General features: G+C 32.8%; 1 protein-coding gene and 1 non-coding gene across 2 annotated transcripts; both read right to left on the bottom strand.

Moving 5' to 3' along the window:
• Window positions 1-953: 953 nt before the first annotated feature.
• On the bottom strand, window positions 954-7,910 carry LOC143531321 (uncharacterized). Its single transcript, XM_077026641.1, has 4 exons — window positions 7,793-7,910; window positions 3,845-4,294; window positions 2,659-2,965; window positions 954-1,429 (listed from the first exon to the last, which is right to left on the bottom strand). The coding sequence occupies exons 2-4, from the start codon at window positions 4,286-4,288 to the stop codon at window positions 1,293-1,295; spliced, it is 888 nt and encodes a 295-aa protein (XP_076882756.1). The 5' UTR covers window positions 4,289-4,294; window positions 7,793-7,910; the 3' UTR covers window positions 954-1,292.
• Window positions 7,911-11,130: 3,220 nt separating this feature from the next.
• Window positions 11,131-11,261, bottom strand: LOC143531409 (small nucleolar RNA snoR111). The gene has a single exon (XR_013135021.1). It is a non-coding gene; the product is annotated as a small nucleolar RNA snoR111 (small nucleolar RNA).
• Between the last annotated feature and the right edge of the window lie 1,680 nt (window positions 11,262-12,941).

Below are 12,941 nucleotides of genomic sequence, written 5' to 3'. Positions count from 1 at the left end.
TTGTACTGTGTCCAAATATTGCATGCCTAACTATAACATGACATCAAAAAGCATTACACTACAACAATTTTACATGCAAAAAAAAATATCATTTGATCTCCAATTCAAATTACCTTCAATTAATATCCAATCACTAGTTCATGTATAGTATACTATCCTTTATATAAGGTAATGCAACATAATTCATGGGAAGACAAAGAACCTGTCTGCAAGAAGAGATGACGATATAGGCGCCTTCTAATCCGAGGCGTACTGGTTGGACTTTAAAAAATCGTTAGAAACTAACTGAATAATTTTAAACGAGCTAAATAGGTTGGCTCGATCGTGTTAGGGGTGATAGCTTTGATTATGTGTGAAGAAAAATCGCCCAAAACCTTAACACCGGCAAAACCATACTCTCATACGTACACTCACACTCTTCTCTCTCATTTATCACGTTCAAAAAACGTATTAACTTATTCTCACGTCGGAGGTTGATCACTATAAACTACATCCTGCGGTAAGCTAACGGATGTTCATCTTAGCAAAACAGTTCAAGCTATCAAGATCCGGAATCGTCTAAACCATCCTTGGTCCAGTATTTATCGTAGCAACATTTAATCTTAGCTTTATATTGAACACATCTTAATTTGTAACGAAACTCTCGTTATTTATTATTTTTTTTAGCCAATACTCAATATATCTTCATATATTAAATAAAAGGATCCAATTACAACAGAGAGGTGGATAAGCGGGCAACAAGCTGCGCCGCCACCTCCTTTTGAATGGCAAACCCGATCCTACTGAAAACAAAGTTATAGTTCTTTAGCATCGATAAGTTACTGTGCACGACCCGTTGAACTCTCGTTATTAAAAACACAACTCATCATACTGATATAATATTGATTATAAAGCAATACATCATTTTTTTAAAAGGTAGTAAAAATATAAAACTTTTAACTCTTATGTATACATTTTGGCATACAATAATATGCATAAAACAATTAATAAAATACAACTCCTCATAAGTCACAATAGTGTACCACAAATCTTCATTCCTAAATCACACGTCAGACCACTCCAATCATAGAATGCCCAGAAAAGCCACGTGGCAGTAGTCGCATGCAAAGCAGCACCAAACTTAGACCAATTACCGGGTGCGAAGTGGCGTTGCGACGTACAATGATGTTACAAGACGATCTCTGTCAAGCTAATACACATTTGAGAACACACACAATATGATATCCATCATATTTCTCTAGCCAAATCTTGATCAACAAACTAACTCGGTTTTGGACCGAAACAGGTCATGTTCACGAGAACCCGATGGTTTTGTTAAGCAGCCAAAGTGTGAGTGACATTTCGATTGCGAAGATGGTGTGCAACGATGTTCTATCCAACATGAATCCAAAGACAGTGATCCCGGCTCGGTTGTTCTCAAAATAACTCACTGCAAAAACCAAAAGAAAATAACATGATTCTTGATAACAATCCCGGCATCATGTAAACAAATAGAATGCAGCCACAAGTTAGTTTATTTATTAAACGAGCGAAACTGAGCAAACTTTTTTTGTTCGTTTACTTAAGCGAACGAACATGAACACATAATTGTTTATGAGTGTTTGTTTGTATATTCACTTAATTTTCTAGGCCTGTTACAATTTAGTCTAGTTTATGAAATTAAGAATCCCATGTTACAATTTCATCAAGTTTTATTAAGTTTTTATGCCAATAGGTTATGCCCACTTTACTTTAATTGGTGTTTTCTTAGTTATATTCGTTTATTTTCGTTCATCTATGTTAAGGTATTTTCATTCATTTACGTTCGCTGATCATTTATACTATTAACAATTTACAAACGAACACGAACATGTTCATTTCTTAACAAACGAACATGAACAAGAAAACCTTGTTCGATTAATTGTTAGTGTTCAATCGTTTATTCGGTTAAATATAAATGTAATGTTCGCCATGTTAACAAGCGTATAATTTTGTTTTTCTTTAATAAAGTCTTTTTAGAGGTTTTAATCATTTGCAAAAACACTTAAATTAGGCTTGTAAACGAACCGAACGTACACGAACGGAGCATGCTCGTGTTTCTTCGTTTAGCTTTAACCGAACAAACGATCGAACACAAATGGAGTTTTCTTGTTTGTGTTCGTTTGTTAAGAAAATGAAGATGTTCGTTTACGTTTATCTTTGTTCACTAACAATATAAATGAACAGCTGGACATAAATGAATATAGATGAACAAACATAGCTAAGCTAAAACTAGTTAAAACTTAAAAGTAACATGAAGAATAGTTTTTTGGTCTAAAAAGTTATTAAAACTAGACTAAGGTGTAATGGGCAAAAAAAATGTAAGGAATATATTAGCGGACTTAAACTAACAAACATATATGAACATAAAAGAACAAGCAAACGAATTAAATGAACAAACATAAAAGAATGTTCACGATAAATGAACAAACGAGAAATATGTTCCCGTTTGTTCATTTAACTAAATGAAAAAAAAAAAGTTTGTCCATGCTTGTTTGTTTATTAAATAAACGAACTTCCAACCAACGATGTGCGAACTGTTCACTGAATGTTCGGCTCGTTTTCTGGGCTACCCGTATATAGTAAACAGTTAAAATTCCCAACTATAATTTAAACTTATTATTGCAATTTGCAACTCACCTAAGGCTTGTCTTTTTTGGTATGAGATTGTATCCCTATAAATTGGAACCATTTTAGTATTATCCAATTCATCTTCTTCTCCTTCATCCATATCTGAATCCATATGTGCGTTGAAGTGGTAATTAGCGCGATCAGATATGTTACCAACCGGAGTGTCTTCAGTGGGACCCACATCATCAAACGAGTCGATGGTGGCACACGTGTGCCATTTGGCTGCTAAACTTGTCACAGACTGAGCTTTATGTGTGATCTTTGCCGCGCTACGCAGGCATATGGATAAGCCACTCACAAGTGTCACAGAACACAGCTGCATTACAAGAATAAAGTATTACAATTCTGTCACAGATTTAAGAACTAGTACTTTTATTTCAAAGTATGGAATTATAATGATTATATGTATTTTTGGAAAAACCATATTACAAAGAATTATGGTGATAGTCAAACCGATCATACCTTCTCCAGTTTCACCATTTTTTGACAATATTTTAAGTGAGCTTGGGCCTAGAAATATGGTTGTTTAATAAACGAGCCCCAGCTTCACATATCGAGCTTGAGCTGGCTCGAGAGCCTAAACGAGCCTAGTTTTTAAAAAAAATTTATTTAATAATTATATATATATATATATATATATATATATATTTATAGTTTTATACATTAATTCCTGTATACAAAATTATAATAAAAATAACTAAATAATATACATCATGTTATATATAATAATTTTAGTAAAAATATATACAAATAAGCATGAATATACTTATAAATTAATTAAATAATTGATTAATAAAAAACGAGCCAGCTCGAGCTTGAAAAACATAGCTTGAAACGTAACTTAAACGAGCCAAGCTCGAGCTTAGGCCTGGCTTGTTTTTTAGTTATTTATTAATTAAGCTTTGTTAATAACCGAGCTCAACCTTCACTTATCGAGTTCGAGCTGGCTCGTTAATAATAGCTACTATATACTAAATTATGATAATAATAACTTAATAATATATGTTATGCTATACATAATTATTTTTTGTAAAATAAGTATAAATATATATAAACTACTTAATAAATAATAAACGAGCCGAATACGAGCTTGATAACTCATAATTTTTATCAATTTCTAAACATGTGACGCATAAACAAATCGACCTGTTTGACCCACAAGCGGGTCAACGTAGCTGATAATAAGTAAAATTACCGCAAGTTCTCCAGCAGTGGAAATATTTACAAGCGATCCCGTTTCAGTTGTAACAAGCAGAGAAGCAAACTGACTGACCGTAACGAGGATCAAAGTAGACAAAATAAACGCACGAAACCTGTGACTAATAATCCTCAAAGTTCTTCTAATAGCAAGATGCTCCATTAATATGAGACCGACATCCGCTTGTTTCTCAAACACTTTAGCAAAATCCTCTAACCTTAGTATTTGTAACGAACATGTGAGTTTGAACAACACACAAACAAGATAGAAGAGTGATGTTCTGTATAACCATGAAAATAATAGTAAAGTACAAGCCAATGTGTGGCTTATGTAGATATTTGAAATGTATGGTATTTGGTTTGCACCAGAAGTGAACCACCATATTTTGTATGCACTGTCAGCAAGGAAACATGGAATGATGAATGAACACAGTAGCTTCATTGAGCTCTGCATGTATGTAACAAAACATGTGGTCAACATGTTAGTTTGACCAATATGAAAACAGTAATCATGGGTTTATCTCTATCATCAAATGCTTCTGTAGTTCTGTTTCATATCTAAGTTGTAACTTTTATTAAGTGAAATTTCTTTTGCTTATACATCACGGGTCACGGGTCAAATTCAACTTGACCCGCTTTCACATGTTTGATGAAAAAGTTACATTTATTTGACCCATCCATTTTGTCATCAATGGACATAGGAGTGTGAAATTCTTATGCAACACGAATTCACGGTTTTGGGTTTAGTATAAACGGGTTCAGGTTGGTTTCGGGTCAATCCGGCAAACACGTTTAGCCAAAAGGGTTGTATTCTTGCAGGTTGATCCATTTATTTTCTTTAATTAATTATTTTATAACAATATGTTTATAGTAATCTAGTATTTTGTATGGAAGTTTAAAAGTTAAAATAGAAATTGACCTAATAGAAATTTTTATCTAAAACTTGTATTTTTTGTTGGACTTAATTTCCGTTCTCGAGTCAATGAGGCGGGTTGGATCGACTCATTGAGCCTATGATGAGTTCGTGTCTTGTTTATCAAGTTGAACACGTGACTTGGTTGACATGGAATAAATTACTTGGTGAACAAGTCGAGCGAATGACTTGAACAACAAGAAATTTATTTATTAATTATTATTTAAATATCATCATCATCATCATCGTACTCAGTATATCCCACCAATAGCAAAGCTATAGTAGGGTCTGAGGAGGGTAAGATGTAGACAGCCTTACCTCTACCCCATAAGGATAGAGAGGCTGCTTCCGGTGAGACCCCCGGCTCGTTATTATTTAAATATGTTTTTACTAATTAGTATTTGAGTATGATAATGAGTTTGTATTCTAGTCTAGTTAGGTTTTCATGTTTAAACTAGTATATATACCCGAGCTTGTGGGTTATATAAAAAAAAGAGAGTTTTTAGTATTGTAATTTTCGAGCTAATGAGAATTACAAATATCAAGCTTATGATCTAAAACTTTATTATTGTGTTTATCGATCCTGGTCGCCAAACTTCATTTTTGTTGGCAAGATTTTATAAAGTATTAATAAGTATATGTAAAAATTGGTTAAAACGTGTTCATACATGTCAATCCATGAATATTTATGTTATGTTCAGGTTCACATGTCTCAAACAATTTTCGGGTTTATGTTGGCCCTTTGCCCTAAGGAAAGTAACAAATTTGAAAAATAGATTCCAACTGCATTTAATTTAATACACAAAAAGCAGAGTCTTCTAACTTCTAGACCCCACGAAAATGATACCTTCGTGTCCCAAAACAAATACCAGCTCATCACGCAATTCCAAAATGCATTGAAATTATAGACCAAAATTCAAATCAATCAAATCACAGCCTACTTTCTTAATCATGAATTCATGATTGTAATACACGCATATTCCGTTTTAAAACAGCTAAAAGAATCCCCAAATTTCCAAGCACAAGAAGTAGGTAAAAATTACTTTCGCAAAATGGTTAAAATGTCTATTTTACTAGTCAACATCGACAAAATGTACACCAATCAACTTTTATTAAAACCGGCTAATTGACTCATTTTAATCATTAACTTGACAAAACTTTTAGCCAATCAGATTGTGTCACGTGTCCTAATACATTAAGTCGATGGTTTATTTGAAGTCGTAGCCGACGAGATTCTGTGTCCTCCCCTCTTACGGATTACAACCAAATTTTCTTGGTTTTCTTGGAGGATGATGGGACTTTCTTGTAGGAAGACAAGATCTTCTAGGCAGATGACGAGATTACAACAAGTGGTAAAAAATCTGTTGGCTAAAAGTCTCATCGAGCTAATGATTAAAACCCAACAGATCGATTGGTTTTAGCAAGGACCATTTTGAACGATTTTGCTCAAACGAGCTATTTGTTGATTTTGACCCGTAAAATACACGCTTTTGTCATTTTCCGTTAACAAAATGTAGAGGTGGCAAATGGGTTGGGTTGGGTCGGAACGAGTCATGGGTTGAAATGAGTCATGGGTCAAAACGAGTATGAGTCAGAATGAGTTTGGGTTAAAACTGGTCAATTAAAAAAATGGTTGTTTTGGTTTGGGTCGAAATAGGTTAGGGTCGAACCGGGTTTTGAGTTTTTTTTTTTTTTTTTTTTTGTGTGAACGAGAATAACGGCGGAAACATTTTAGTTTTTTTAGATTTTTCGTTTTTTATTTATATTTTAAGTTATGATTTTTTTATTATTTTTTTTGAATTTTTTTAGGGGTTTTCTATTAAGATAAAAAACCCTCAAAAAAATATTCAAAAATAATAATAAAAAAATTATAACTCAAAAAAAAATCATAAACAAAAAAAATAAAAACATTAAAATGTTTCCTACGTTTTTCTCGTTCCATAAAAAAAACCCACCTAGAATCGAACCGAAACCTAAAGAATCGACGAAAATGAAACAAATAAACAAAAAGCCAAAACCGGACCACATCAATCGAAATCGAAAAAATCAATCAAAAGGAAACTAAAAGAATTCAAACCGAACAAAAACAAAACTGAAAAAACGAACAAAAACGAGTCTGGAATCGACCAGAAAGAAACCAAAACCCAACACGTCACAGGTGAAAACTCGTGGTGACTTGAAACTTGAACTGAACCCGTTCTGATCTGAAACCCGTTTCGTGCCGAAACCTGTCTTGTACGAAAACCCATTCCGATCCGAAACCTGTCACATTTTCTTAGGACACTAACCCACATCGACCCATTTCCTTGAACTTGTCGACCCGTTTTGACCCGAAAATAAAAGGATGGAATTTCAAAAGACTCATTTTGACCCATTTAGTTAAAACCTTTTACCCAAACCAACTTATTTAACTTTTAAAACAACTCAAATTGACTCATTTGAAAGAGTTTGGGTCAAGATTGTCACCCCTAATAAAATGATTTGAACGCATTCAATCCAAGTTATATATTGACCTTCAAAGGCAACAATTCAACAAAGAGTATATATAATGTTCCTCAATTCTGAGTTTTATCCGATCAATTTATTTGTGACCCACAAATAATTTTGATCTGAAAGTGTGATCACGACTCAGAAATCCAATTACCCTTTCTTCTACATAATTCCCCAACATTACATGTGATTAAATCGTGACAGAATTGTTTCGAGAAGTATAGATATAAGATTAAGCGAAATAACTCAATCCGATTTGTAAATTCACCTCCAAAATCACCCAAAAATACAATCAAGGATGAAACTTGTATTGTGGCCCGGGGGCTCCGACCATCATTTTTTTTCCTAATAGTGTAAATTTATGCGTTTTTGTCCGAAAAAATTTTTACATAGTGAAAATTTAACAATTTTCAATTTTTCATTCGAATAATTTAAGCCTGGTTACCGAGCGTTTTCATCCAAGCTTCGCTAGTGAACATGATGATCAAAATTTGATCTAAACTGAAGTCAATTAATTAGGATTAACAGTAGAAAGTAACGTACATGAAGCTGATCGGAATACCCATTGCGAACTTTAACGCTAACATCCGACAACTTATCAAGAAACAAGAACCTCCGGAGGCCGTATTTGCGAGCAAACTAATGAAGGAAAGAGTGGAACAGACGGACAGCGACAACTGGACGATTATATCAAACGGTCTTCGGTGGCTGTGATCGCAGGTGTTGCATTGGTAGACGATGTGTGCGAGTATAGGTACGCAGATTGAGAGCATGAAGAATACAAGCCATGACAAAGCAGACTTCCATGGGTTGGATTGGTCAGTGAAGATCCATGAGAAGGTTGTGGATTCGATCCAGTAGGTTGACTTTGACTTTGACTTTAGTTTGGTGATTGGTAATGGTATGTGAATGTCAGAGTCATGATCAGAGTTCGTGTGCTTTGATGGAAGAAGGTGAAGTCAATTATATGCTACTTTTTGAAATGTTACTCAAATGACCCTTTATGTTTGGCTAATTATAAGATAACACTTTACTCTTGTCTTTACGGTTTTTGGTGATCGAAAGTGTTGCCAAAACTTTAACCCTAATCATACCTATCAAGTGGATATAGACGTAGGAGGCTAAAAGTGGTATGATCAGGACTAAAGTTTTCCTACACATTTAATTATCGAAAAACGTAGGAACAGAGTTTGTTAATTTTCATTTTTTTAAAAGAAGAAATTGAAGCCACTCTTATAATGCCACATATTTGTCTTTTACCTACAACAACACATTATTTATTTTTATTATCACTTATATACGGTTATACTAGATATTTTATATATTTCTTTTGTATAAAAGGTAAGTATTATTGTTATTTTTCAATTCTCAAAATAGATCACTGCATTTCTAAATATCATAATGAAATATCGATAATATATTCTTGTTATAATATTTGAGATATTATATTACTAAAAAAAATTTTTACATACTGAGGAAATATTATTGTAAAATAGACGTTGATAAGGTTTTAATAAATCAACACACCCATTTTTTAAATCTACAAAACTGAGGAAATATGTTTGTGATGAGACTTTTTCTTGATCATATTATAAAAATACCAGAACAGGTTCAATAGTTATATTTAAGGGCACATTTAATAACGAAAAAACTAAAAATGATGTAGTTGGGAATTAAAAAATAAAGCATGTTGACTATATATTTATCTATATAACCTAAATTAAAATGGCTTGCCATTTTTTTATGTCAACTTCAATTCTTAAATAAATCATTATCTTTTTGTTATCTAATCTAACTGGTTGAAAGAATAACTTATATATTTTATTTATTAAAATTATATTTGCATTTCGGTTTACATGATAAAAACAGAATGTTTCTTACATTATGAGAAACGCATGTTGCCTTACAATAATAAAACCAATGTTATTTTTATTATTAATTTATTTTTTCAAACAACTTCAATATACAATTATACATTATAATGTCGAACCCAACAAGTAGCAACCCAAAAAAAAAGTAGGAAATCACAACAGAACACCAATATCAAACTCAGTCACTCTGACCAGTTGTATCATGTAAGGGACTAAGGGAGCTAAGTTTTGATCAATAATTTAACCAACAAAGGACTATTTCTTTTATCATCGCATTAAACTTCATGTTGTTTCTGCTAATCCATAATCTACACAAAATGCCAAAACCACAACCTTAGTTGACTTCGGATCAGGAGGAAACCCCACTGTAATCCACTTGCAAATGTCGTCTTAACTCTTAAGTTATAAGTCTTGTTACAAGCTAAACAGAATAACTCAACTTAAAAGACTAGTCAGGTGAGTGATAGAACTCATTTGACTTAAAAACCATACATCAATTTTTCATACAACCGATGTGGGATAATTCCATACCTTGCAATGATTTCAGCCCGTAATAAATTCATTCTATCTTCTATTGGTTCATATTCTTCTACTGGTCACCGATATTTCTTCATGGTTCGCAATGATCCTCCCCTACTAGGAGCCTTTTTCATCATGTTCATAGATGAGTCCTATTCTTGTGACTTCCTATTTCTATATGTACTACAAGTCACAAACCGGTGAACATGAGGGACCAATATTGACAAATAGGTCATAGTTAGGCCTATAAACGAAACGAACGTTCGATGAACTATTTGTGAACGTTCGGCGGGAAGTTCATTTATGTTTGTTTTTTTATAAACGAACGAACATGAACAAAAATTTATGCTCATTTAATCAAACGAACAAAGATGAACACATGTTTTGTTTGTTCGTTTATATTCATGAACGTTCATTTATATTCGTTAATATATGTTCGTGATTGAACTTATATATGCTTGTTTATGTATAAATATAAGATAATTACATATTATCTAAATGAGTAATTTACTTAAAAAATTTATATTTGTTAATTTGTTTTCATTAATGTTACAATGAACATGAAGAAAAATATTTATTCGATTAAGTGTTCGTGTCATTTAAAGTTAAATGAACAAATTCAGGCATTCCTTTATTCATGTTGTTTAATTCGCTTACAATCTTTTATTATTCACAATGATGAACATATCAGTCTCAATCTCTAGACTCTACCAACTTTATTTGTGTTCATGAACACATTCACAAACACAGACATAAAATCTTGTTCAGTAAATATTCATGAACCATTAAAGATCGTAATATTATTTTAATGAACAAACATAAACAAGGTCTTAATCGTGTTTGTTCGACTCATTTACAGCCCCAGTCATAGTTGATTATGATTCCTAATTGTTGTCATTAAAATTAGCAATTTCTTAACTAACAAGTTATGTTAGTTTACATAAACCGCATAATGGTACAACCATTATAGAACATATCAATCATAACCAAGTTAGGGTTCTTAAAAGTTGAACACATGAGATGCATTAAGTTTCATCAAAAATTAAAAAGTTTAACAACCTGAGTCTGAAATCAGCTTTTTAAATTAGGTGTTCTAATCAATAAACAATAGTTATTTGTTTAATTTGTGTTTGATTATCAATCTGGACATGATACACTTCAGCTAGCTTCTCACATTTGTGTATTATCTTGATTAAGGCAGCCACTACTCTGAAGAGTTTATTTGGCATCACAAAAAAAAAAAAATTACCACACCATTTAGACGTTAGATCAAATCAAGTTTTGAAATTAGTCAATTACAAAAGCCCTTTACGTAACCTAAGTTTCACAATTTATATATCATAACATTGGATCTTGTGTGTTTTACTAAAAAAACATTACCAGCTCGTGAAGTCCAAATTAATTATAAAATGGAAAACATTAACATCGAAATACAACGAAGAAATCAAGTATTTAGAAATTAGACAGATTCGATATAAATAAATAAATAAAATGTGGACGAGCAACAATCAGATCGTCAACAGAGAAATGACGACTGAAACGATATCTCGCCATCTTTATTTTATCCTACTGTTTTCAATTTGATGAGACAATCAATAACTTACTGTCTCCCAAATTTATTATTATATAAACAGAGGAATACAAATTAATTTCGATTTGCAAAAGATAATATGTAAAGAGAAACCAATAAGGACACGAATTTTAAACCTTTAAATTAAAACAGTGGACTGGAGGTTTTAAACATTAACTCTGAAGGAAAAAGAAGGCGGCTGTTTATTTGATGTAACAATGAAGCTGCTTTGCTTTTATAGAGGCCTGGACAAACCCTAGATGCACTCTTTGTGCGTATTTACCTTCTTGCCCCTGTTGCTGTTTTTCCCGTTGAAATAATCTTTTATTTAATTTGTTTTTTTATTTTAACCACGAAAATACCGATTCTGAAAATAGCAAATTCTTGATATCGGTATCGGTACCGAAACATTTGGTTCGGTACGTACCAGTATTGAATGTCAAATTTTGAAAAATACCGATACTGTACCGATCCCGAAACTCAAAACTTTGGTACAGATTCAGTACCGATTTAGGTACAGATACCGAATTTGCTCATCCCTGCTAGTTACACCATAATCACACCCGTATGCAATAAAATTCCTAAAGAAAACGAATATCATGTTTCCCAATCTAATCTCACTATTTTTTTCACATTCTTTACCCATATAAAAATATATCTTCTAATGTCTTCTTTAAGTTTATTAATAGACACTATTGTATTGGTTGAAAAAATGTCTTGTCTCTTGTCTCTTGCTTTCAGTTATTCTATATACACCAACACACCAACACTAACACTGTCATTGATTGAAATGCTTTCTTTTTTCAATTTGTTTTCTCCAAAAGTAAGATGTAGTTTCTCAAAGGCATATACTCGCATGGGGTGTGGTGTTTACACCAACTGCTTACATTTGCCATATCACTAATGCAATATAGCACAATAGTAAGATATGTTCCACCGACTCATTCTCACACTTACATAAAGGGCACCATTTGATTTCATAAAAAAAGATTTCACTAGGAGTCTTTTTATTATAGCTATTATGAGCATTTATGGAGTGATCTCAAACTCCAAAGGTCGTTCACAGAGCCTATCTAGTTGATAATTTCTAAGTAGAAGTGTGTGAGATGAGATGAGTGAGAAGTTATAAATGCCCCCCCCCCCCTTTTGTAGGCTTAGGTCGGCCCATTGGCTCGCCCGTGCCTAGGTGAGCATGAGCTTGACATAGAAGCACGTCCTTCACAGCCTAAACAGATTCCACCGACGATTGTGACTCCAACCAGAATGTCCTACAGGTTGGGCGATTCAAATTTTGTCGAATCTTCTTAGGCGATTTCGGTTGCCTGATCTTACTTGGTAGTTTTGCCCAATCTTACTTAACAAAGGCATTATAGTCACTATGTGTAAATTATTAAGAAAGGGATATACATAACTTAGGTTTTTGGTTGGGTATAATTTTTAGAGGATAAATGTACTTTTCCCTTTGTATTTTAAAGAAGAAAGGCATAAAATACCACATGCAATTAAGAATTATAGATAGAGCCTGTGAAAATGTACCAAAGGAGAAAAAAAGTTAGATAGTTGATATCACATAACATCAAACCATGAGTCTATGAAATTGAATAGCTAACATCCATTGGTCAAGCAAAAAAATAATACTCCGTAACAAAGTTTGACAAATTATTTTTCATATATAAGAAAAGAAACGAAGAAAGTCAATTTGGTAGCAAAAGCATAATAACCTTGTCCACTG

The sequence above is a fragment of the Bidens hawaiensis genome, unplaced genomic scaffold, assembly GCF_021521415.1.
Source record: "Bidens hawaiensis isolate Kalapana, Puna unplaced genomic scaffold, B.hawaiensis_p1.1 tig00009159_1, whole genome shotgun sequence".
Taxonomy (NCBI): domain Eukaryota; kingdom Viridiplantae; phylum Streptophyta; class Magnoliopsida; order Asterales; family Asteraceae; genus Bidens; species Bidens hawaiensis.
Note: the sequence above shows the minus strand (reverse complement) of the source record. Positions and strands in the feature narration are given on the sequence as shown.

What these genes read in the sequence shown, in the direction of transcription:
- LOC143531321 (XM_077026641.1), bottom strand. Translation starts at nt 4,288, where the DNA reads ATGAAGCTACTGTGTTCATTCATCATTCCATGTTTCCTTGCTGACAGT. An exon ending in CCACTGCTGGAGAACTTGCG is followed by an intron (nt 2,966 to 3,844) that starts GTAATTTTACTT and finishes CTTGTAATGCAG; the next exon opens with CTGTGTTCTGTGACACTTGT. An exon ending in CCAAAAAAGACAAGCCTTAG is followed by an intron (nt 1,430 to 2,658) that starts GTGAGTTGCAAA and finishes TGGTTTTTGCAG; the next exon opens with TGAGTTATTTTGAGAACAAC.